The 25,707-nt window shown below is 51.6% G+C and overlaps 3 protein-coding genes and 1 pseudogene across 3 annotated transcripts in view; 1 reads left to right on the top strand and 3 right to left on the bottom strand.

Moving 5' to 3' along the window:
• LOC127461896 (zinc finger protein 493-like) overlaps positions 1 to 25,707 on the top strand; it is a 431,778-nt pseudogene that overhangs the window by 228,530 nt on the left and 177,541 nt on the right.
• The window catches only part of LOC127461897 (zinc finger protein 271-like), a 406,813-nt gene that overhangs the window by 210,561 nt on the left and 170,545 nt on the right, over positions 1 to 25,707 (bottom strand). The gene's annotated exons all lie outside the window — the stretch shown is intronic.
• Positions 1 to 25,707, bottom strand: part of LOC127461902 (olfactory receptor 14J1-like) — an 88,980-nt gene that overhangs the window by 5,540 nt on the left and 57,733 nt on the right. The window lies entirely within an intron of this gene.
• LOC127461894 (B-cell antigen receptor complex-associated protein alpha chain-like) lies at positions 3,220 to 6,309 on the bottom strand. Its single transcript, XM_051770091.1, has 5 exons — positions 6,295 to 6,309; positions 5,661 to 6,105; positions 4,920 to 5,038; positions 3,532 to 3,600; positions 3,220 to 3,425 (listed from the first exon to the last, which is right to left on the bottom strand). Exons 1-5 carry the CDS (start codon positions 6,307 to 6,309, stop codon positions 3,315 to 3,317), a joined length of 759 nt encoding a protein of 252 aa, XP_051626051.1. The 3' UTR covers positions 3,220 to 3,314.

Consider the following 25,707-nt stretch of genomic DNA (forward strand, 5'->3'; position numbering starts at 1 on the left):
GAGTGCTGGCAGAAAGCCAGCTATCAGCTGCTGCATGTGGAGAAGAAGACAGACTGCTGCCTCAGAAGATGCTGCTGTTCAGAAACTGGAAGGGATCTGTCCTTCTTTCCCTCCTGGACTTTTATTTGGAGGGGAGAAGAGACCTGGTCCACTGTAAATACTATATGTCATGGTAGAGATAGTTTGTGATCGTGTGTATAATGTGATATGGTATTTATTTGTACAGTCATTGTAATATATTTCCCTTTTCCCCACTTTGAGTCTGGTGTGTTTTGTCTGGAAAAACCCATCTCATATTAGGTTGAGATGTGGGAGGGGGAATGGAGCTAGGGAATTGGATTTTGGGACTATCTCAAACCAGGACACTTTCACACCAGTTGTTCCACCAAAATGCACGTTCATTAAAGAGACAATTCCAAATTACAATAAACCAGGTCAGAGACATAATTATGTCATGCTCTGACTGCCAGCGAATTACCCCAATGCCAGCTAAGGAAGGGGTTAATCCCAGGGGCATAACAGCCAATGAAATCTGGCAGGCAGACGTTACACATAGAGCTGAATTCGGTAAACTAAAATATGTCCATGTTACAGTAGACACACATTCCAGATACATTAATGCAACAGCACACACAGGAGAAAAAGCCAAAGACGTTATCAGACACTGGCTCAGTTGTTTCGCAATCCTAGGAATTCCAAAAACCATCAAACCTGACAATGGCCCTGCTTATTGTTCTGAAAAAATCAAAACATTTCTCACAGATTGGGGGGTACTCCATTCCATAGGAATACCGCATTCACCCTCAGGACAAGCGATTGTAGAAAGAGCTCACCATACACTAAAAGAAATGCTTCAAAGACAAAAAAGAGGGGAGTCGGTATATAGCCCCCAGGAACGCTTATGGAAAGCGTCATATGTTCTAAATTTCTTAAACTGTAATGATACAGACCATAGCAGGTATGAACACCAACATAAAACTCAAATACTTTCATCTTCCAAACCACCAGTTATGATCAAAGATCTAATATCTGGGCAACGGTCAGGACCAGTAGATCTCATAACATGGGGAAGGGGACATGCCTGTGTATCCAAGGGTACCAAATTACAATGGGTCCCTTCTAGATGTGTCAGGCCTTATATCAGCCCTCCAGCACAACAGGAACAACCACCAGAAGAAATAAGTGAAGGATTTGGATTAGAAGAAACATGATTAGAAGAAACATCACACAGAAAAAAAAAAAAAAGGGGGAAAAGAGATATGGGTCTGTTCCCTATGTGTGTAAATCTACATTAACATTTCTTTAAAACAGGGAGAATCACAAGCAATAAATGATACAACAGAACCAAAAGAAACATATAAACAGTAACCAATACAGAACCAAAAGAAACACATAAACAGTAACCAATACAAAACCAAAACTCCATGAGTCAAACACAATAAAGGGTTAAAGAGTGCATGTGTAAGGAGAGAATGAAACGGTGACCACCGGAGTATGAATGAGAAAGTTGAGTGGACGCATGTGTGTGTGTGTGAACGCAAGTACACTTTATAGCAAGACGTCTTAAACACTACTTCAAACAGCACCACCTCAGACACAACACCTACAACCCAACACATTTCCCTTTTAAATAAAGATGATGCCATTACACAAAGTCACCCTCAGATAAAAGGTTATCCACACCTACAAACCCTGGGTAATTTGAGATTGCTTGAATATTGCACGAACCAATAAAGTTGTAAACAGTTCAATAAAGGCCCTGTTTTTTATAATTAGTTGAAATAAGATTGGTTATAATAAGAATGTTAAAAATGTATTGTTTCTCAACTTGTTAATAAAAAGAAGGGGGAGATGTGGCAGGAAGACTGTAACAAGGAACCATGGGAGTTGTGGTCTCCCGGGTTCTCAGACAATACTTGATTGTCATTGGTTAGAAGGTCATGGGACATGTTCAGGCGTGGTATTTAAACCTCGGCAGTTTGAATAAATGGTAATTCTGCTCTGGCACTTGTTCGTGTCTGAGTGGGGTTCGTCCCTTGAACAACACCTCAGATAATGGGAGGGAAATGGGGGATAATGGGGGGGAAATGGAGGAAAATGGGACAGTGAGGGGGAAACAGAAGGATATGCGAGGAAATGGGGAAACATGGAAGGAAAATGAGGGGAAATGGGAAGGAAGTGGGGGGAGAATGAGGGGAAATGGGAGGAATGGGGGAAAATGGGCAAAAATGAGAGATAATGGGGAGAATGGGGTAAATAAGGGAAAATGGGCAAAAATGCGAATTAATGGGGAGAATGGGGTAAACGAGGGAAAATGGAGGAATGGAGGAGAGAGAGGGGGAAATGGGAGAGAATGGGGGGAATTTGTGGGAAATGGGGGTTAATGGAGGATAACGGGGAGGGAATGGGAAAAAATAGGGGATAATGGGGTAGAAATGGAGGATAATGGGGTAGAAATGGAGGATAATGGGGTAGAAATGGGGGATAATGAGGGCAAATAATGGGGGGAAATGGGGTAAAATGAGGTGAAATGGGGAAGAAAGGGAGAGAAATGGGAGGGTAATGGGGGAGAGTGAGGGGAAAATGGGGAAAATGAGGGGTAATGAGGAAAAATAGGAGATTATGGGGGATGGTAAGGGGGAAATGGGGGATAAGGAAGAAGAAATGTGGGATAATGGGGGATAATGGGGGAAAATGGTGAATAATAGGGAAAAATGTCAGATAATGAGGGAAAATGGGGAATAATAGGGGAGAAATGTGGGATAATGGGGGAAACGGGGAACAATGGGGAAAAATATGGGATAATGGAGGGAAAAGAAGGGATAATGGTTGAAAATGAGGGGAAATGGGTGTCTGAGAGGAAAAGTGGGGATAATGGGGGAATGGGGGAAATAAGGGAAAATAGGGGATAAGGGGGGAAAATGGGGGAAATGAGGGAAAACGAGGTAATGAGGAAAATGGGGATAATGAGGGAAAATGGGGGAAATGAGGGAAAATGGGGAAAATAGGGGATGAAGAAGGAAAATGGGGGATAAAAGGGGAAAAATGGGGGTCACTACAAGACCCCCCTTCCCATCAGACTCTGAGGCATCTCTGCTCTCACCTGCCTCCCCTTGCTGATTAATTAACCACTCGTTAATTACTAACAAGTAACTAACCCCCCCAAAACCCACAGAACCCACAGCAGTTTTATTTTGGAGGGGGGTCAGCACAGCCTTGTGTCACCAGAGTAGAGCATTGGGGGGGGCCAAGCAGAGCCAGGGGGTCCCAAACCCCTTCCCGGGGGGTCCCACCCCCCTTTTTCGGGGGGTCCCTCAGGGCTTTTCCAGCTGGGAGTCGCCGGGGAGGGTCCCCACGTCCTGGTAGGTGGGTTGGACCCCCCGGGAAATGTCCTCGTACATCGAACACTCGTCCAGGTTCAGCCCCTGAAAACGAGGAAAGGGGGGGATTCGGGTCGGTTTGGGGGGGTTTAGAGAGTGATAGACACCCCCCCAGCACGATTTTGGGGCGCGGGGGCCCCCAGGACGTCACCTCGTAGAGGTTTTCCTCCTCGCATGTGGTTTTTTCGGGGTGCAGCAGCTGCTCGTTGGCCCAGCGCTTCTATGGGGGGGGAACAGGGGGCACGGGGGGGGTTGGAGTGGCCAGGGGGGGTTTAGGGGTGGCCAGGGGGGAAAAAAGGGGGCACAGGGAATTTTTGGGGTGGCCAGGGGGGTTTTGAGGGGCACCAGGGGAGATTTAGGGGTGGTGGGGCAGGGAGGTTGGAAGTACAGGGGGGTTTTGGGGTGGCCGGGGGGGTTTTCTGGGGGCACCAGGGGGGATTTAGGGGTGACCAGGGGGGGAAAAGAGGGCACAGGGGGGTTTTGGGGTGGCCGGGGGGTGTTTGGGGGGGCTCCAGGGGGGTTTTGGGGTGGCCGGGTGGGGTTTGGAGGCACCAAGGAGGAATTAAGGGGTGACAGGGGAAAACTAGGGGTGGCCGGAGGGGGTTGGGGTGGCCAGGGGGGTTTTGGGGGGCACCAGGGGGATTTAGGGGTGACCAGGGGGGTTTTGGGGGCACCAGGGGGATTTAGGGGTGGCCAGGGGGGGTTGGGTGTCTCTGGGGAGGACTGGGGGGATTTGGGGATGGCAGGAGGAGGTTGGGGGGAACTGGGGGGGATTTGGGGGGAACTGGGAGGTACGGGGGGCGTTGAAGGGGTTTTGGGGCATCCAGGGGGGAATTGGGGGTACCAGGGGGGGTTGGGGGGTTGGGGAGGATTGAGGTTACCCAGGGGGGGATTTTGGGGGACCCGGGGGGCAATTGGTGTCCCCAGGGTCTCAATTAATGTCCCCAATGTCTCAATTGGTGTCCCCAGTGTCCCATTTACGGGACCCAATGTCCCACCTGGTGTCCCCAGTGTCCCAGCTGGTGTCCCCAGTGTCCAAGTTGGTGTCCCCAATGTCCTAATTAGGTGTCCCCAGTGTCCCAGTTGGTGTCCCCAGTGTCCTATTTAGGGGTCCCAAAGTTCCAGTTGGTGTCCCCAGTGTCCCAACTGGGGGTCCCAGTGTCCAATTGGGGGTCCCAGTGACAGAACTGGGGGTCCCAGTGTCCCAGTTGGTGTCCCCCTGTCCCAGTTGTCCCAGTGTCCCAGTTGGGTGTCCCAGTGTCCCAGTTGGGTGTCCCAGTTGTCCCAGTGTCTCAGTTGGTGTCCCAGTGTCCTAGTTGGTGTCTCAGTGTCCCAGTTGGGTGTCCCAGTTGGTGTCCCAGTGTCCTAGTTGGTGTCTCAGTGTCCCAGTTGGGTGTCCCAGTTGGTGTCCCCCTGTCCCAGTTGTCCCAGTGTCCCAGTTGGTGTCCCAGTGTCCCAGTTGGGTGTCCCAGTTGGTGTCCCAGTGTCCCAGTTGGTGTCCCCCTGTCCCAGCTGTCCCAGTTTGTCCCAGTGTCCCACCCTGAGCAGCAGCAGCAGCCCCGGCCCGGCCGAGCAGAGCAGCAGCAGCACCCCCTGCGCCGTCAGGATCCGGTTCTTGGTGCTCTCCCTCAGTGCCAGGAACGGGGCGGGAACCGGCTCTGTGGGAACGGGACTGGGTACACTGGGAGGGACTGGGTTACACTGGGAGGGACTGGGTATACTGGGAGGGAGTGCAGGGCACTGGGTTATACTGGGAGGGCCTGGGCTATACTGGGAGGGCACTGGGTTATACTGGGAGGGACTGGAGGGCACTGGGTTATGCTGGGAGGGCACTGGGAGGGACTCAAGAGAGATACTGGGAGTGACTGGGACAGACTGGAGTGGGACTGGAGGGCACTGAGAAGGGCTCAAAGGGGTTACTGGGAATAACTGGGATGGACTGGGGGGCACTGCAGGGCACTGGGATGGACTGGGGGGGCTTGTGGTAGCACTAGGTTATACTGGGAGGGGACTGGGATGGACTGGGTTATACTGGGAGGGGACTAGGATGGACTGGGAAAGACCAGTGACTCAGATGAGACCCCCCAGCCCCCTCGATCCCCCCGAGACCCCCAGGACCCTCCCGAAGGTGCTGCAGGGCTGGGGGGCACTGGGATACCCTTGGAGGGGACTGGGATGGAGGGGGTTAAACCGGGAGGGACTGGGCTATACTGGTACCATGCTGGGGGCACCGGGAAGGACCGAGTGAACTGTTGAGCCCCCCCCGCGCCCCCCACTCACCGAGGACCCTGACGAAGGTGCCGCAGCTCTGGGCCGTCTCCCCCCCGGACTCCACGCGGCAGAAGAAGAGCCCGGAGTCGTTGTGGGACAGTTTGGGGAAGGTCAGGGTGGAGCTTCCCCCCCCTTCCTGCACCGCCCGCTCCATCCGGCGGCCCCCCCGGGTGGCCACCACCTCCTGGGGCCAGGGGCAGCTCCGGGGGACCTCCCCGAGCCCGGGGGGACACGCCTGGAGCCAGGTCAGGGCGGTGTCGGGGGGGCCTCGGAAGTGGCACTCGAGGGTCAGGGGGGTCCCCACGGGCCCCTCGCGGGAGGGGGGCCCCCCCCACACCCGGAGCCACTCCCGGGGCGGGGCCGGGGAGCAGGAGGGGCTCGGGGGGCTCCCGGTGGTCACGGTCAGGGGGGTCGGCGTCTCGGGGGGCTCCAGGGGTCGTGCACGGGGCGCAGCCTTCGGGGGGGGTCTGGGAGCACTGGGAGCCTGCGGGGACAGAGGGGGGGTTAGGGGAGGTCACCAGTGCCCCCCAACCCCCATGGAGGGCGACTGACCCTGAGGGGGTCACTGGGGGTCCCTGTCCCTTCTGGGGGGGGTCTTTGGGAGTTCCCAGAACAGTGAGGGGTCTTTGGGGGTCCCCCAGACCCATCTGAAGGTCATTGGGCCCCCCCCAGCCCCTCCCAGTTCCCCCCCTTCCCCCTCCCAGTTTCGGTTCCCTGTCCCAGTTTGGGAACAGGAAATACTGGTTGGGGTGGCGGGGGACATTTTGACACAGGTGTGGGGGACAAAACCTGATGCTGAGACCCCCTGAGACCCCCCAGACCCAAACCCTGAGACCCCCAAACCCAAATGGAGACCTTGGGATCCCCGAGATCCCCAGATCCAAATCCTGAGCCCCTCGGACCCAAACTGAGCCCCCCTGACCCAAACTGAGCCCCCTAGACCCAAACCCTAAGCCTCCCTGACCCAAACTGAGACCCCCAGACCCAAAACCTGAGATCCCCAGAGCCAAACTGAGACCCCCAGACCCAAATCCTGAGCCCCCCAGACCCAAAAGCTGAGATCCCCAGACCCAAACTAAGACCCCCAGACCCAAGGCCCCCAGACCCAAACTGAGGCCTTGGGACCCCTGAGACCCCCAGACCCAAAGCCTGAGACCCCCTGACCCAAGCTGACACCCCAGAGACCCCTCAGACCCAAACTGAGGCCCCCCCACACCAAAACTGAGACCCCCAGACCCAAATCCTACCTGCGAGGAGCAGTGTTATAAGTGATCTAAAGAAATTTGCTGTTCAAATAAGAAAGAGTTAACGAAGTCATTATATTGTGTTAACTGCTTTGTTGGAATCACAAGTTAGAGTGTTAGGCAATGCCTAACCACAAGTTCTGTAAGCTGCAAACTGATTAACCACAACGCAATGATGATTTAGCATATTGTACTTTGAAGCTGTTTGTTCTAAGCATATTAATGGGGAGCAATACGGAGGGGTCGGCCACGAGGAGTCTGGGTGATCAACCATCATCCTGATGGAAGTTTCCAGAACCACGGCCTAATAGAGACTAATGACTTTAAAATTATTGGTGGACACCCCTCAACAACGGAGATGGCCTGTGAAAGGAGGAACCAACCCAGAGCTGGCCCGCGAAGAGGGAACCAAGCAGGATGCAGCCCATGAAATCTCCACCAATGGACTGATGACATGACTTTGGGGGGGAGGTGGTAAAGAAGGGTAAAATAAGTGCTGTTTTTGTTCCCCCTTGTGGACTGCGGCAGGAACAGGGGTTTCCTCTGGTCGCCCGGATAGCCGTTTTTGCTTGTTTGTGGCATTAAAAAATCTTTTATACCTTGCAACCTAAATTTAAAGCCTCGTTACCTGTCACAAGGTACAGTTGTTGGAGTAGCCTAGGCACTTCTTCGGCAGGAAGAGTTTTCTGTGGTGGCACCTTTTGTCTGGCAGGAATCTTCAGTTGGATTCAATATTTAAAAGGAGGGACCGGCCCTTGCAGCGCAGACATGAAAAAAGGGAACAGCAGCTCTTTCCACCAGGAAAAAAAGTGTGGAACCTTTGGCTTTGAGGTACAGTTGCTGGGGAAGGCTGGGCACTTTGGTAGGAAGAGCTTTCTGTGGTGGCACCTTTTGTCTGGCACGAATCTTCATTTCGATTCAACGTTCCAAGAGGTGGGACCGGGCGTTACAGCGCAGAGCTGAAGAAAGGGAACAGCAGCCCCTTCCATCAGGAAAAAAAGTCTGGATCCTTTGGCTTCAGGTGTAGTTGGTGGGGCAGCCTGGGAACTTCTTCGGAGAGAAGTGTTTTCTGTGGTGGCACCTTTTGTCTGGCAGGAATCTTCATTTACATCCCATTTTCCTGGAGGTGGCTCCAGCCATTGCAGAGCAGGGCAGAAAAAAGGGAACAGCAGCTCTTTCCACCAGGAAAAAAAGTCTGGAACCTTTGGCTTCTGGTGCAGTTTTTGGGGCAGCCTGGGCAATTCTTGGGCAGGAAGAGTTTTCTGTAGTGGCACCTTTTGTCTGGAATGAATGTTCATTTGGAGTATATTTTTCAGGAGGTGGGACCGGCCATTGCAGAGCAGGGCTGAAAAAAGGGAACAGTAGTTCTATCCCTAAGGAAAAAAAGTCTGGATCCTTTGGCTTCAGGTGTAGTTGGTGGGGTAGCCTGGGCACTTCTTGAGCACCAAGACCTTTCTGTGGTGGCACCTTTTTTCTGGCAGGAATCTTCAGTTGGAGTAAATTTTTCAGGAGGTGGGACCGGCCATTGCAGCACAGGGTTGAAAAAAGGGAACAGCAGCTCTTTCCCTTAAAAAAAAAGTCTGGATCCGTTGGCTTCAGGTGTAATTGGTGCAGCCTGGGTACTTCTTGGGCAGGAAGAGTTTCTGTGGTGGCACCTTTTGTCTGGCAGGAATCTTCATTTACATTAAATTCTCCAGGATGTGGGACTGCCCTCTGCAGCGCAGAGCTGAAAAAAAGGAACAGCAGCTCTTTCCACCAGGAAAAAAAGTCTGGATCCTTTGGCTTCAGGTGTAGTTGGTGCAGCATGTGCACTTCTTGGGCAGGAAGAGTTTTCTGTGGTGGCACCTTTTGTCTGGCAGGAATATTCAGTTGGATTCAATTCTTCAAGAGGTGGGACCGGCCATTGCAGAGCAGGGCTGAAAAAAGGGAACAACAGCTCCTTCCACCAGGAAAAAAAGTCTGGATCCATTGGCTTCAGGTCTGTTTGCTGGGGCAGGCTGGGTACTTCTTGGGCAGGAAGAGTTTTCTGTGGTGGCACCTTTTGTCTGGCAGGAATCTTCAGTTGGATTCCATTTTTTAAACGGTGGGACCGGCCATTGTAGAGCAGGGCTGAGAAAAGGGAACAGCAGCTCTTTCCACAAGGAAAAAAGTCTGGATCCTTTAGCTTTGAGGTTTATTTGGTGGGGTAGATTGGGCACTTCTTGGCCAGGAAGAGTTTCTGTGGTGGCACGTTTGTCTGGCAGAAATCTTCAGTTGGATTCAATTTTCCAGGAGGTGGGACCGGCCATTGCAGCGCAGGGCTGAAAAAAGGGAACAACAGCTCTTTCCACCAGGAAAAAAGTCTGGATCCTTTGGCTTCAGGTATATTTGGTGGGCTAGCCTGGGCACTTCTTGGGCAGGAAGAGTTTCCTGTGGTGGCACCTTTTGTCTGGCAGGAATCTTCAGTTGGATCCAATTTTTTAAACGGTGGGACCAACCATTGCAGTGCAGGGCTGAAAAAAGGGAACAGCAGCTCTTTCCCTAAGGAAAAAAAGTCTGGATCCTTTGGCTTCAGGTGCAGTTGGTGGGGCAGCCTGGGCACTTCTAGGGCAGGAAGAGTTTTCTGTGGTGGCACCTTTTGTCTGGCAGGAATCTTCAGTTGGAGGAAATTTTTCAGGAGGTGGGACCGGTCATTGCAGCGCAGGACTAAAAAAAGGGAACAGCAGCTCTTTCCCCAAAGAAAAAAAGGCAGGATCCTTTGGCTTCAGGTTTAGTTGGTACAGTCTGGGTACTTCTTGGCCAGGAAGAGTTTCTGTGGTGGCAGCTTTTGTCTGGCAGGAATCTTCAGTTGGATTCAATTTTCCAGGAGGTGGGAGCGGCCATTGCAGAGCAGGACTGAAAAAAGGGAACAGCAGCTCTTTCCACCAGGAAAAAAGTCTGGATCCTTTGGCTTCAGGTATATTTGGTGGGCTAGCCTGGGCACTTCTTGGGCAGGAAGAGTTTCCTGTGGTGGCACCTTTTGTCTGGCAGGAATCTTCAGTTGGATCCAATTTTTTAAACAGTGGGACCAACCATTGCAGTGCAGGGCTGAAAAAAGGGAACAGCAGCTCTTTCCCTAAGGAAAAAAAGTCTGGATCCTTTGGCTTCAGGTGCAGTTGGTGGGGCAGCCTGGGCACTTCTAGGGCAGGAAGAGTTTTCTGTGGTGGCACCTTTTGTCTGGCAGGAATCTTCAGTTGGAGGAAATTTTTCAGGAGGTGGGACCGGTCATTGCAGCGCAGGACTAAAAAAAGGGAACAGCAGCTCTTTCCCCAAAGAAAAAAAGGCAGGATCCTTTGGCTTCAGGTTTAGTTGGTACAGTCTGGGTACTTCTTGGCCAGGAAGAGTTTCTGTGGTGGCAGCTTTTGTCTGGCAGGAATCTTCAGTTGGATTCAATTTTCCAGGAGGTGGGAGCGGCCATTGCAGAGCAGGACTGAAAAAAGGGAACAGCAGCTCTTTCCACCAGGAAAAAAAGTCTGGATCCTTTGGTTTTCAAGTGTAGTTGTTGGGGTAGCCTGGGCACTTCTTGGGCTGCAAGAGCTTTCTGTGGTGTCACCTTTTGTCTGGCAGGAATCTTCAGTTGGAGTAAATTTTTCAGGAGGTGGGACCGGCCATTGCAGCGCAGACATGAAAAAAGGGAACAGCAGCTCTTTCCACCAGGAAAAAAAGTCTGGATCCTTTGGTTTTGAGATGCAGTGGGTGGGGTAGCCTGGGCACATCTTGGGCTAGATGAGTTTTCTGTGGTGGCACCTTTTGTCTGGCAGGAATCTTCATTTACAATAAACTTTCCAGGAGGTGGGACCGGCCATTGCAGTGCAGGGCTGAAAAAAGGGAACAGCAGCTCTTTCCACCAGGAAAAAAAGTCTGGATCCTTTGGTTTCAGGTGCAGTTTTTGGGGCAGCCTGGGCACTTCTTGGGCAGGAAGAACTTTCTGTGGTGGCACCTTTTGTCTGGCAGGAATCTTCAGCTGGATTCAATTTTTCAAGAGGTGGGACCGGCCATTGCAGCGCAGGACTGAAAAAAGGGAACAACAGCTCTTTCCACCAGGAAAAAGGTCTGGATCCTTTGGCTTCAGGTGTATTTGCTGGGGCAGGCTGGGTACTTCTTGGGCAGGAAGAGTTTTCTGTGGTAGCACCTTTTGTCTGGTAGGAATCTTCAGCTGGATTCAATTTTTTAAAAGGTGGGACCGGCCATTGCAGAGCAGGGCTGAAAAAAGGGAACAGCAGCTCTTTCCACCAGGAAAAAAAGTCTGGATCCTTTGGCTTCAGGTGCAGTTGGTGGGGCAGCCTGGGCACTTCTAGGGCAGGAAGAGTTTTCTGTGGTGGCACCTTTTGTCTGGCAGGAATCTTCAGTTGGAGTAAATTTTTCAGGAGGTGGGACCGGTCATTGCAGCGCAGGACTAAAAAAAGGGAACAGCAGCTCTTTCCCCAAAGAAAAAAAGGCAGGATCCTTTGGCTTCAGGTGCAGTTTTTGGGGCAGCCTGGGCACTTCTTGGGCAGGAAGAACTTTCTGTGGTGGCACCTTTTGTCTGGCAGGAATCTTCAGTTGGATTCAATTTTTCAGGAGGTGGGACCGGCCATTGCAGCGCAGACATGAAAAAAGGGAACAGCAGCTCTTTCCACCAGGAAAAAAAGTCTGGATCCTTTGGTTTTGAGATGCAGTGGGTGGGGTAGCCTGGGCACTTCTTGGGCAGGAAGAGTTTTCTGTGGTGGCACCTTTTGTCTGACAGGAATCTTCAGCTGGATTCAATTTTTTAAACGGTGGGACTGGCCATTGCAGCGCAGGGCTGAAAAAAGGGAACAGCAGCTCTTTCCACCAGGAAAAAAGTCTGGATCCATTGGCTTCAGGTGTAGTTTGTGCAGGCTGGGCACTTCTTGGGTGCAAGAGCTTTCTGTGGTGGCACCTTTTGTCTGGCAGGAATCTTCAGTTGGAGTAAATTTTGCAGGAGGTGGGACCGGCCATTGCAGCGCAGGACTGAAAAAAGGGAACAGCAGCTCTTTCCCTAAGGAAAAAAAGTCTGGATCCTTTGGCTTTGAGATGCAGTGGGTGGGGCAGGCTGGGCACTTCTTGGGCAGGAAGAGTTTTCTGTGGTGGCACCTTTTGTCTGGCAGGAATCTTCAGTTGGATTCAATTTTTCAGGAGGTGGGACCGGCCATTGCAGCGCAGGGCTGAAAAAAGGGAACAGCAGCTCTTTCCCTAAGGAAAAAAAGTCTGGATTCTTTGGCTTCAGGTGTATTTGCTGGGGCAGGCTGGGTACTTCTTGGGCAGGAAGAGTTTTCTGTGGTAGCACCTTTTGTCTGGTAGGAATCTTCAGCTGGATTCAATTTTTTAAAAGGTGGGACCGGCCATTGCAGAGCAGGGCTGAAAAAAGGGAACAGCAGCTCTTTCCACCAGGAAAAAAAGTCTGGATCCTTTGGTTTTCAGGTGTAGTTGTTGGGGTAGCCTGGGCAATTCTTGGGTAGGAAGAGCTTTATGTGGTGGCACCTTTTGTCTGGCAGGAATCTTCAGTTGGAGGAAATTTTTCAGGAGGTGGGACCGGTCATTGCAGCGCAGGACTAAAAAAAGGGAACAGCAGCTCTTTCCCCAAAGAAAAAAAAGCAGGATCCTTTGGCTTCAGGTTTAGGTGGTACAGCCTGGGTACTTCTTGGCCAGGAAGAGTTTCTGTGGTGGCACCTTTTGTCTGGCAGGAATCTTCAGTTGGATTCAATTTTTTAAACGGTGGGACCGGCCATTGCAGCGCAGGGCTGAGAAAAGGGAACAGCAGCTCTTTCCACCAGGAAAAAAAGTCTGGATCCTTTGGTTTTGAGATGCAGTGGGTGGGGTAGCCTGGGCACTTCTTGGGCAGGAAGAGTTTTCTGTGGTGGCACCTTTTGTCTGGCAGGAATCTTCAGTTGGATTCAATTTTTTAAACGGTGGGACCGGCCATTGCAGCGCAGGGCTGAAAAAAGGGAACAGCAGCTCTTTCCCTAAGGAAAAAAAGTCTGGATCCCTTGGCTTTGAGATGCAGTGGGTGGGGCGGGCTGTGCACTTCTTGGGCAAGATGAGTTTTCTGTGGTGGCAGCTTTTTTCTGGCAGGAATCTTCATTTACAATAAATTTTCCAGGAGGTGGGACCGGCCATTGCAGCGCAGGGCTGAAAAAAGGGAACAGTAGCTCTTTCCCCCGGTAAAAAAAGTCTGGATCCTTTGGTTTCAGGTGCAGTTTTTGGGGCAGCCTGGGCACTTCTTGGGCAGGAAGAACTTTCTGTGGTGGCACCTTTTGTCTGGCAGGAATCTTCAGTTGGATTCAATTTTTCAGGAGGTGGGACCGGCCATTGCAGCGCAGACATGAAAAAAGGGAACAGCAGCTCTTTCCACCAGGAAAAAAAGTCTGGATCCTTTGGTTTTGAGATGCAGTGGGTGAGGTAGCCTGGGCACTTCTTGGGCAGGAAGAGTTTTCTGTGGTGGCACCTTTTGTCTGACAGGAATCTTCAGTTGGATTCAATTTTTTAAACGGTGGGACTGGCCATTGCAGCGCAGGGCTGAAAAAAGGGAACAGCAGCTCTTTCCTTAAGGAAAAAAAGTCTGGATCCCTTGGCTTTGAGATGCAGTGGGTGGGGCAGCCTGGGCACTTCTTGGGCTAGATGAGTTTTCTGTGGTGGCACCTTTTTTCTGGCAGGAATCTTCATTTACAAGAAACTTTCCAGGAGGTGGGACCGGCCATTGCAGTGCAGGGCTGAAAAAAGGGAACAGCAGCTCTTTCCCTAAGGAAAAAAAGTCTGGATCCTTTGGCTTCAGGTGCAGTTGGTGGGGCAGTCTGGGCACTTCTAGGGCAGGAAGAGTTTTCTGTGGTGGCACCTTTTGTCTGGCAGGAATCTTCAGTTGGAGGAAATTTTTCAGGAGGTGGGACCGGTCATTGCAGCGCAGGACTGAAAAAAGGGAACAGCAGCTTTTCCCCAAAGAAAAAAAGGCAGGATCCTTTGGCTTCAGGTTGAGTTGGTACAGCCTGGGTACTTCTTGGCCAGGAAGAGTTTCTGTGGTGGCAGCTTTTGTCTGGCAGGAATCTTCAGTTGGATTCAATTTTCCAGGAGGTGGGACCGGCCATTGCAGAGCAGGACTGAAAAAAGGGAACAACAGCTCTTTCCACCAGGAAAAAAAGTCTGGATCCTTTGGTTTTCAAGTGTAGGTGTTGGGGTAGCCTGGGCACTTCTTGGGCAGGAAGAGTTTTCTGTGGTGGCACCTTTTGTCTGGCAGGAATCTTCAGTTGGAGTACATTTTTCAGGAGGTGGGACCGGCCATTGCAGCACAGGGTTGAAAAAAGGGAACAGCAGCTCTTTCCCTTAAAAAAAAAGTCTGGATCCGTTGGCTTCAGGTGTAATTGGTGCAGCCTGGGTACCTCTTGGGCAGGAAGAGTTTCTGTGGTGGCACCTTTTGTCTGGCAGGAATCTTCATTTACATTAAATTCTCCAGGATGTGGGACTGCCCTCTGCAGCGCAGAGCTGAAAAAAAGGAACAGCAGCTCCTTCCACCAGGAAAAAAAGTCTGGATCCATTGGCTTCAGGTGTATTTGGTGGCGTAGGCTGGGTACTTTTTGGGCAGGAAGAGTTTCCTGTGGTGGCACCTTTTGTCTGGCAGGAATCTTCAGATGGATTCAATTTTCCAGGAGGTGGGACCAGCCATTGCAGCGCAGGACTGAAAAAAGGGAACAGCAGCTCTTTCCACCAGGAAAAAAAGTCTGGATCCTTTGGTTTTGAGATGCAGTGGGTGGGGTAGCCTGGGCACTTCTTGGGCAGGAAGAGTTTTCTGTGTTGTCACCTTTTGTCTGGCAGGAATCTTCAGTTAGATTCAATTTTTTAAACGGTGGGACTGGCCATTGCAGCGCAGGGCTGAAAAAAGGGAACAGCAGCTCTTTCCCTAAGGAAAAAAAGTCTGGATCCCTTGGCTTTGAGATGCAGTGGGTGGGGCGGGCTGTGCACTTCTTGGGCTAGATGAGTTTTCTGTGGTGGCACCTTTTGTCTGGCAGGAATCTTCAGTTGGATTCAATTTTTCAGGAGGTGGGACCGGCCATTGCAGAGCAGGACTGAAAAAAGGGAACAACAGCTCTTTCCACCAGGAAAAAAAGTTTGGATCCTTTGGTTTTCAGGTGTAGTTGTTGGGGTAGCCTGGGCACTTCTTGGGCAGGAAGAGTTTTCTGTGGTGGCACCTTTTGTCTGGTAGGAATCTTCAGCTGGATTCAATTTTTTAAAAGGTGGGACCGGCCATTGCAGAGCAGGGCTGAAAAAAGGGAACAGCAGCTCTTTCCACAAGGAAAAAAAGTCTGGATCCTTTGGCTTCAGGTGCAGTTGGTGGGGCAGCCTGGGCACTTCTAGGGCAGGAAGAGTTTTCTGTGGTGGCACCTTTTGTCTGGCAGGAATCTTCATTTACACTAAGTTTTCCAGGAGGTGGGACCGGCCATTGCAGCGCAGGGCTGAAAAAAGGGAACAGCACCTCTTTCCCTAAGGAAAAAAAGTCTGGATCCTTTGGCTTTGAGATGCAGTGGGTGGGGCAGGCTGGGCACTTCTTGGGCTAGATGAGTTTTCTGTGGTGGTACCTTTTGTCTGGCAGGAATCTTCATTTACACTAAGTTTTCCAGGAGGCGGGACCGGCCATTGCAGAGCAGGGCTGAAAAAAGGGAACAACAGCTCTTTCCACCAGGAAAAATTCTGGATACTTTGGCTTCAGGTGTATTTGCTGGGGCAGGCTGGGTACTTCTTGGGCAGGAAGAGTTTTCTGTGGTGGCACCTTTTGTCTGGCAGGAATCTTCAGTTGGATTCAATTTTTCAGGAGGTGGGACCGGTCATTGCAGAGCAGGACTGAAAAAAGGGAACAACAGCTCTTTCCTCCAGGAAAAAAGTCTGGATCCTTTAGCTTTGAGGTGTATTTAGTGGGGTAGACTGGGCACTTCTAGGGTAGGAAGAGTTTTCTGTGGCGGCACCTTTTGTCTGGCAGGAATCTTCATTTGGAGCAAAGTTTTCTGGAGGTGGGACCGGCCATTGAAGAACAGGCTTGAAAAAAGGGAACAGCAGCTCTTTCTACCGGGAAAAAAAGTTTGAATCCTTTGGCTTCAGGTGCAGTTCTTGGGGCAGTCTGGGCATTTTTTGGGCAGCAAGAGATTCCTGTGGTGGCCCCTTTTGTCTGGCAGGAATCTTCAGTCGGATTCAATTTTCCAGGAGGTGGGACCGGCCATTGCAGAGCAGGGCTGAAAAAAGGGAACAGCAGCTCTTTCCACTAGGAAAAAATCTGGAAGCTTTGGCTTCAGGTGTAGTTGGTGGGGTAGCCTGGGCACTTCTTGGGAAGGAAGAGTTTTTTGTGGCGGTACCTTTCGTCTGGCAAAAATCTTCATTTGGATTAAATTTTTTAAAAGGTGGGACCGGTCATTGCAGAGCAGGGTTGAAAAAAGGAACAGCAGCTCTTTCCACCATGAAAAAAAGTCTGGATCCTTTGGCTTTGAGGTGCAGTTGTTGGGGCCACCTTGGCACTTCTTGGGTAGCAAGAGATTCCTGTGATGGCACCTTTTGTCTCTGAGGTGTTTTTTCCCTGTTATCAAGTCGTTTATGGTGTCAGTCACAGAGCACTGGGACTGCTCACAGGGCATGATGAAGGAACACAGCAGCAGTGTGGAAAGAGGAGGTAGAAAAATACATTCCTGTATCTAATTGCCTTCTTCAGTTAGAGAAATTGCTAATCTTGTGACATTATTTGTACTGGACCCTTCTAAGGATGTACGTTTGCCCAGACCTTTTGCTCCAGATGTGCCAGCTACACCAAATGAAACCAGAGAGAATCTCAGTGAAGCCAAAAATCAGCTCTTATGGCACTTGGCACTCTATGGGGTTTAGCACTGGAGCTCAATCTCTCTGGGATGGCTGGTCCAGAACAGTTCATTTAATGAATGGTGCTGTTGCTGAACTTCCCTGGGCACATTGCAATTGGCTACTGAGGCTGAAAGGTTTCCTCGAAGGATTTTTATCTTTTGAAACTACAGGCTGAATTTTAGGGATAAACTCCAGTATTCTGAAAGTGGAAAGTTGATCAAACAGAAAAGACTGTTTCTTCTACAACAGATTTGAAATAGTCCACTTGTAAAAATCACAAAGCTTGAAGTCTACTCAGCAGAGCTGATTCCTCATCTGCACTGATCATCAGCAACTGGACTCTCTCCTATTTCAGGGTCTCATCTGTGTACACTGGATTAAGGCCTCCTAACTTCTTAAGAAAAGTAGTGTTATAAGCTCACAGTTCTGGCAAGGTTTCCTTAGTAGGTGGGTTGAAAAGCAAAACTTTGTTGCCATGACTAACGAATGCAGAGTCCAAGGTTGTTTGTGGTGCTAGCTTTGCTCCACTCTCTAATAACTTCTGTCCAGATCAGCGCTGGCAACAAGAATTCCAGGTTAACGCTTGTTTCATTTTTCAGGCTTTGCATTTCAAGAATGGGGAGATGTTATTGGAAACTCTGCCATGGCTGTCAGTAACAGCCTTGGAAAACAGTTTTTCTTATTTCTGAGGGAGAAGTTGTCAACCCAGCTTTGGAGTATGCAAATAGTTGAATGACTTGTTGTACAATTGGAAATAAAAATCAATACATTTGGTCTGATTAATGTCTTAAGTTATATTTGGCTAAAGAGTTCTTTTCTTGTTACCTTCTTTAAAAAATAGGACCCATAAGCAGAAAGGTGATCTCCTGAAGTATTGCAACCTTTTAAGTCCACTTGTTGCCACACAACAATAGCATGCCAATATCACATCCAAAGATACAGAATCTTACAGAGATACACACAAATAGATACCTATACATATCTATGTATGTATATCTATCTACCCATACATATCTATACATATCTATACAAATACACACAAGAAAGTCTGGGGTTCCTGATGAGAGTTCTACACGGGTAATGAACAGAGGACTGGTTTGATGTGTCACACAACTGTGGGGACCATGAATGTATGTTCTGAGCTTTGATTTACTGACCTGGTTTGTAACTGCCTGCCTTCCCTTTGGGGGGAACACAGGCCTCTATTTTGCACGCTCTGTTTTGTTTCACTTGGCAGTGTAGACTAGGGGCAGAAGAGTTTTTGGAGCCAAACAGCTCGATCCAGATTCAGTTCCTTTAGTGGTGCCTAAAACTCAGGAGCTGGACTCCACGGTGCCGGTGGGACCCTCCCAACTCAGCACGGTCCATGATTCCATCAAGTGCAACTGTCAGCCCAGCACTGCCCCAGCAACCCCCAAACCACTAAAGCGTGTCAGCCATGGCCAGATGCCGGCGCCCCTGAAACACCTGCCGGGGTGCTGGCTCCGCCTGGGCAACCCATGGCAGTGCCCGAGCCCCCCCGAAAAACACGGCGAGAAACCTTTGTCCAGGAGCTGACCTGAAGCTCCCCTGCCTCAGCCTCGGGCCACGTCCCCCGCTCCTCCCAGCGCAGGCTCCTTTCCAGCAGCCCCCTCGGCAGAAGGCGGCTCAGGGCTCCCCTCTGCCCCCCCGGCCGGCTCCGCTCCGGCCCCGCTCCCGCCACGGCCCCGCTCGGCTCTGCACGGGGAAGGAACGCGCCCAGCCCCGGCCCGACACCCCCGGGGGCCGCGCACCGGGGATTCCTGCCCGGGGGTCACTGCCCGGGGTCGTTCACCGCGGGTCATTCACCGGGGGTCCCTCCCCAGGGGTCACTTACCGGGGCTTCTCCCCCTGCGGGTCGCTCACCGGGTGTCACTTACTGGGCGTCGCTCACCGGGGGTCGCTCACCAGAGGCCACACGCCGGGGGCCGCACACGGGGGGTCCCTCCCCCGGGGCCGCGCACCGGGGACCACTCGCCGGGGGTCTCGGGGTCGCTGCCCGGGGTCTCTGCCCGGGGGCCGCTCAGCGGCAGCGCTCCCGCTCCCGGCCCCGCCCCGCCCGCTCCCACCCAAACCCCACCAACCGCCCCTCTCGGCCCCGCCCCCGCCCCGCCCAATCCCCGCCTCGCCCCGCCCACTCCGCCGCCTCCCATTGGCTGCGCACGTTCGGCCCTGGAGCGAGGAGCGCGCGGGGAGCGTTGCCTGGAAACCGGCCAGGGAATCCCGGGAATCCTCGAGGCGCCGGCGCTGCCCCCCCACTCCTGGAGCAGCGGCCGGGCCCGCCCGGGGAGCGGGCACTCAGCGCCCGGCTGCGGCCGCCAAAACGGGCAGGGAAGCAGGCGCGCGGGAGGCGGGCTCCGGGCCCGGGCAGCGAGGAGCCCTTAACTGATATTTGGCTAAAGAGTTCTTTTCTTGTTACCTTCTTTAAAAAACAGAACCCACAAGCAGAAAGGCGATCTCCTAAAGTCTTGTAACCTTTTAAGTCCACTTGTTGCCACACAACAATAGCATGCCAATATCACATCCAAAGATACAGAAACTTATAGGGATACACACAAATAGATATCTATACATAGGTATGTGTATATATACATATCTATACAAATACACACAAGAAAGTTTGGGGTTCCTGATGACAGTTCTACATGGGTAACAGCGGACTGGTTTGATGTGTCATACAACTGTGGGGACCATGAATGTAAGCTCTGAGCTTTGCTTTATTCTCCCGGTTTGTAACTGCCTGCCTTCCCTTTGGGGGGAACACAGGCCTCTGCTTTGCACGCTCTGTTTTATTTCACTTGGCAGTGTAGACTAGGGGCAGAAGAGTTTTTGGAGCCAAACAGCTCGATCCTGATTCAGTTCCTTTAGTGGTGCCTAAAACTCAGGAGCTGGACTCCACGGTGCCGGTGGGACCCACCCAACTCAGCACGTTCCATGATTCCATCAAGTCCAACTGTCAGCCCAGCACTGCCCCAGCAACCCCCAAACCACTAAAGCGTGTCAGCCATGGCCAGATGCAGGCGCCCCTGAAACACCTGCCGGAGTGCTGGCTCCGCCTGGGCAACCCATTGCAGTGCCCAACCCCCCCCCGAAAAACACAGCGAGAAACCTTTGTCCAGGAGCTGACCTGAAGCTCCCCTGCCTCAGCCTCGGGCCACGTCCCCCGCTCCTCCCAGCGCGGGCTCCTTTCCAGCAGCCCCCTCGGCAGAAGGCGGCTCAGGGCTCCCCTCTGCCCCCCCGGCCGGCTCCACTCCGGCCCCGCTCCCGCCACGGCCCCGCTCGGCTCTGCACGGGGAAGGAACGCGCCCAGCCCCGGCCCGACACCCCCGGGGGCCGCGCACCGGGGGACTGTCCCCGGGGCTCACTGCCCGGGGGTCCCTCCTCGGGGGTGACTTACCGGGGCTCCCTCCCCGGGGGTCACTTGCCAGGGGTTGTTCACCGCGGGTCATTCACCGGGGGTCCCTCCGCAGGGGTCACTTACCGGGGCTTCTTCCCCGCGAGTCGCTCACCGGGTGTCACTTACTGGGGGTCGCTCACCGGGGGTCGCTCACCAGGGGCCGCGCACGGGGGGTCCCTCCCCCGGGGCCGCGCACCGGGGACCACTCGCCGGGGGTCTTGTGGCCGCTGCCCGGGGTCTCTGCCCGGGGGCCGCTCAGCGGCAGCGCTCCCGCTCCCGGCCCCGCCCCGCCCGCTCCCACCCAAACCCCACCAACCGCCCCTCTCGGCCCCGCCCCCGCCCCGCCCAATCCCCGCCTCGCCCCGCCCACTCCGCCGCCTCCCATTGGCTGCGCACGTTCGGCCCTGGAGCGAGGAGCGCGCGGGGAGCGTTGCCTGGAAACCGGCCAGGGAATCCCGGGAATCCTCGAGGCGCCGGCGCTGCCCCCCCACTCCTGGAGCAGCGGCCGGGCCCGCCCGGGGAGCGGGCACTCAGCGCCCGGCTGCGGCCGCCAAAACGGGCAGGGAAGCAGGCGCGCGGGAGGCGGGCTCCGGGCCCCGGGCAGCGAGGAGCCCTGAAAAGAACAAAAGTGTTGGAAGAGAGGGAACTCATCGCACAGTCACAGAACAGGCTGAGGTGGAAGGGACCCACGAGGAGCGTCGAGTCCAAGCCTTTGCCCGGCACAGCACCGACCCCACGAGTCACACCGTGTGCCTGAACTCTGCCAGATCACAGTCCAGCATCAGCTTCATGTGCCGTGAGGCCCCACGTGTGTGTTTGCTCCCCGTGTCTGGTGGGAGAGATGACACTCCCTTAGAGTGGAATAAAGATTATCCTAGACTGGAACTGGCAGCTGTGATAAACTGTATCCCGAGAGCATTTAGCTGGTAGCAGTTTTCCCTGGGCTCTAGCTTGCTATTTATTGTAGTTATTTGCAGACAGGAAAGGGGAGAGAATTAAAAAATCTCTTTCTCCTTGCCCCCTCCACAACAAGTTGGAGGACATGTGGGTGTTGAAACAGAGCTTAACAAACAGTCCAGCCTTGAGAGAGTGGGGAGAGCACAGGGGGGCTCAGTTTAACCGTTTGTCTGGTTTTCTTCCTTTCGAAGGAGGATTTATTTTTCTTAGGTGGGAAATTGCCAAAAATAGACAGCAAAATCAGACTGCAGTTCAGAGATCACACTCTCATCTCCGTGGAACCAGATCAAGAGAATGCTGTGGGTACAGTGAAGCCACCTCTGTACATTTGGGGTGGGCTGGGGAGTGCATGTGAGGCATGTGAGTTGTTGCTCTCCTGTGCAAAAGGTCTATAAGGGTCATGCAGTTACACTGAGCTGGATCCTGCATCCCATTAGGGTTTGTTAGGATACTGTGGGGTTGTTTGTTGAGTGATATGGCACATTCCAACCTTATGTAGCAGTTCGTTTGGATACATGTCCAGGATGAAGCCAAGTGCTAGAAATACTCAAACACACAAAATATCTTTTATTACAGTGAGAATAATAATAATAATAATAAACTTAGCAAGAGGAATTAAAAACTAAAAAAAGAGGATACAAAATAACTATCTTATCGGGTGGCATTAAAACAAATACTACGAACAGCATTTAATACAGTATTAACTAGTGAAAAAGGGATACCAAAAAAGGATCTTAACACAATATTATGGATAACACGGTATTGGTAAGTAAAAAGGAAAACTAAAGAAAAAAATACTATAAACATAAAAGGGGAATTAAAGGAACACTGAAAGGATATTAAAAAGTTTGTTCTCTCAGTTGCTTCCTGTCAATAAACTGTGCTTACCCACACAGACAGGCCAGGGCTGCCAGGATCTGCAGCAGCTGGTCGGTGCCCGTGCTCAGCGGGCGTCCCCGCGGAGCAACACAGTCTCCATGGCAGGATGAGGATCGCTCACCCCAGCAGTCCTGACACCCCATTTTATCAGCTCCACATTACACCACGTAGGGCCAGTACCCAGTATAAGGTGATGCCTGAGTGGCAGCCAAACCCCGCCTGTTCATCACCTGATAGCAACAGTCTGTGCATGCCCTGCTGTAGGGCAAGGGGCCAGCGACCCCTGCCCACAGAATCTGCCTCCCATCATCATCTTTCTCACCCCTATGTATGACCTCTCCCACTGTGTTTCAAGGGTAGATGTATCTATCTTGCAATATGTAGCAAAACCAAGGAAGAACTCAGCTCTGATAATAGGGGATATCAGGCTGACTTGCTAAAAAGCACAATGGACCTCACAATTCGCTTGTGCCATGAAGTTACACTGTACCATACTCTGGCTGGTTTCACATCCTAATATGATTCCGTTCTCATGCCTCTATGCTCCATTGATCATCTAATTCAAAAGTACCCCCCTTACATTTGTTTAAATATAAAATGAACCAAGGACAATTTTTGACAACTTTGCATTTAGATTTCATTAGTCTGAAGTAGTATAATAAATGGTCTTGTGTGTATTTGTCTATATAGAATCATGGACTGTTTTGGGTTGGAAGGGACCTTAAAGGTCTTCTCATTCCACCCCCTGCCATGGGCAGGGACACCTTCCACTAGAGCAGGTTGATCCAAGCTGTCCTTGGACACTTGCAGGGATCCAGGGGCAGCCACAGCTTCTCTGGGAATTCCATCCCTGCCCCTCCCCACCCTTCCAGGGAAGGATTTCTTCCCAGTCTCCCATCTAACCCTGCCCTCTTTCAGTTGAAAAACCATTACCCCTTGTCCTGTCCCTCCAGACCCATATCAAAAGTCCCTCTCCCTCCTTTTTAGAAGCCCCCTTCCCTGGTGGGGTGTCTTCAGCTCCTCCCAGGACCTGTGTGTCTGTATCTATCTTGTATCTGTCTGTATTTATAGACAGGATATATTTTAATAGATTTCTATTCATATATTTATACATAGATATTTATACACTGTAAATATTAATGCACACCTATCTACACAATGATGATAACTTTGTGTCCAGACCTACCCCTTCCCCTCTGTAACCTTTTTGGGGTGTTTATTCCTTGGGATTTCCAGGGTCTCACTTTCAGTGGAGCGGATCTTTCCCACCTGGATCTTTGCTGCATCAACTTCAAGGTGGCCAATCTGAGCCGCTGCAACCTGGCCCGTGCCAACCTGTGCTGTGTCAGCCTGGAGAGGGCTGACCTGTCAGGCTCTGTGCTGGATGGAAGAGCTGCTGCAGCTTGGGAGGGCTGGGCTTGTGTTAACAGAGAGGAGCTGGAACAAACAGAGCGGTGTAAAACATCGACTTCTTAAATATATTCTAGAGTTGTTGTGGTTCCCAAAGCTTTTACACTTCCTCCCAGTAATGATTTAATGGGATTGACTCCCAAAGCAGAAATTAAAAGTGTCTTCTTGATGGTCTTTGGTGTTGTTCTTCCAACTCTCAGTGACTCCTGTCTGTGCCAGTGTGCCAACCTGCCAGGGGTGAAGATGCTGCGCTCCAACGCAGAGGGAGCGTCCCTGAAAGGCTGCAACTCTGAGGACCCATCAGGCCTTCAAGCTCATCTGGAAGGTGAGAAGCTTTTGGCTTGTGAATCTGTGCCAACTGAAGCCTGTGTTTGTGCATTTCTATGGCCCAGAAAAGGTCCAGCTGTGGTTTGTCCAACCCTGAGAAGGGCCCACAAGGGCTGCACTGAGTCTGTGACCATCTCAGCCCCAAATCCGCTTGTCCTCCTCCAATTCACACAGCTCTGAGGCAGCACCAGTGTGCAGCTGCTGTGTTTCTGACTGGTTTTCCTCACAGAACTCCTTTCTGTGTGTGTTCCAGGTGCCAGCCTGAAAGGAGTGGCCATGGAGGGCAGTCAGATGACAGGAATGAACCTCCGAGTTGCAACGCTGAGAAACGCCAAACTAAAGAACTGAAACCTCAGGGGAGCAACGTTGGCAGGAACTGATTTGGAAGTGAGTTGGGATTCATTTTCCATCCTATTCCTTTGTCTCCTATAGTCAGCTGATAATTTGGAGGATTGGTGGCTTTTGGCTGACCTCTCCAGCTTCAGACTCCAATGGAGTTCAGGTGAATGGACTTCAAGTAAAGCTTTGAACAGAGTTCTGGGTGCATCCCATTGACACTTCTTTTTCCTTTCCCTTTCCCAATTGTGACCTATGAGGTTGTGACCTCCAGGAAGCCAATTTGAGGGGCTCTGATGTGAAAGGAGCCATCTTTGAAGAGATGCTGACCCCCCTGCACATGTCCCAGAGCGTCAGACAGGGAAGAGAAGACGTCAAAGAGGAAGGAATCCAAACATTTGTCGTGACTTTCTTCACCTCCTCCCCTTCCTGAGTTAGAAGGAATGGTTATTAGACAACTTCCATTTGCAGTAGTGCCTAAGTAGACTCTTTCTGATCACTTTTGGGGAGGGAATTTTTGTTTCAGAGGTGGAGAGAGAGAGTTTCTCCCTTTGTGAAGAGTGAGGAAGTGGGCTGGTTGTGAAACCAGAAAGTGGGGCTGGTTTGGGGGGGAGGGTTCAAGACTTTCGTTGTTTAGCATTGCCTGACTTTGGAATGCATTTTAATTTCTAAAGCACAATATATGCAATTCTATTTATTAAGTCTGTCGCTGCAATATGAATAGAAAATGTTATTGCTGTATAGTAGCAAAGAAAGTGGAGGTTTCCAGGTAGACAAGTGTCTTTACAGTCAGTGTCTTCATTCCTGCAGGGTGTTAATGCCAGGGGTGGTCACACAGTGCCCACAGGATGTGTTCAGGTCTCTGCCGGGGTGGAAACAGTGGGGAACTGTCCTCAGAGGTCCTAAATTGCTGTGGAGTAGTTGGAGTGTAGGTTTAGAGCAGCTTTATCCCCTCAAATGTGCAGAGGAAGCTGCTGCCCCTGCAAGGACCTGCCCAGAGCCCAGATTGAGTTCCCCCTGGAAGATCCCTGGGCAGAAATGGGATGTCTCAGTCAATGCTCTGCAAAGGAGTGTGAAATTGCACTCTCAATCCCAGCTGGGAAGAAAAATTCCCCTGCTTCCACATGTCCTGAGCACTCCAGACTGGAGTTCCTGTAGTTTTTTCCTTCTTTGTTGGGAATTCAATGGACAGAGGAAAACACAGAACTGTCCTCAAAGCAGAGAGAAGGTCTGGGGCCAGAGCACCTGCTCCCCTCTCTTCTCATCCCTTCAGCAGATGAAGAAATGGCCCTCAATGTTTCCCCTCAGTGTACTCTTCAAATCCTCCTTGAAAGAATTGGCATAATCCCATTTGCCAGTCAGATCCACTTTGGACTGCCTAAAGTAGCTGTAAAAGCATCTTGCCTGGGGCCAAATGCCCCTTCCACACTTGCTTTACGTGTGGAAAAAAACAGGGAAAGCTGTTTTTTGTGTGAGCACCCTTCACATCTCAGTGTTTGTGATCTTGGGAATCCTCATGAACCTGGAACAATGCCAGATTATCTGTTGTCTTAAGATATGTACCTGGAGATTGTTTTGATTTGTTTTTAAATCTTCCTTGCAAATACAACTGATAGAAAACAATGTAAAAAAAAAAAAAAGA

This window comes from Manacus candei, unplaced genomic scaffold (genome assembly GCF_025592945.1).
Source record: "Manacus candei isolate 608988 ecotype Guabito, Panama unplaced genomic scaffold, ASM2559294v1 h1tg000115l, whole genome shotgun sequence".
NCBI classification, from domain to species: Eukaryota; Metazoa; Chordata; class Aves; order Passeriformes; family Pipridae; genus Manacus; species Manacus candei.

Excerpts from the sequence above, each read along its gene's own strand:
- LOC127461894 (XM_051770091.1), bottom strand. Across the intron at positions 5,039-5,660 it reads CACCTTCGTCAGGGTCCTCG|AGCCGGTTCCCGCCCCGTTC; the intron begins GTGAGTGGGGGG and ends CCGTTCCCACAG. Across the intron at positions 3,426-3,531 it reads AGGAGGAAAACCTCTACGAG|GGGCTGAACCTGGACGAGTG; the intron begins GTGACGTCCTGG and ends CCTCGTTTTCAG.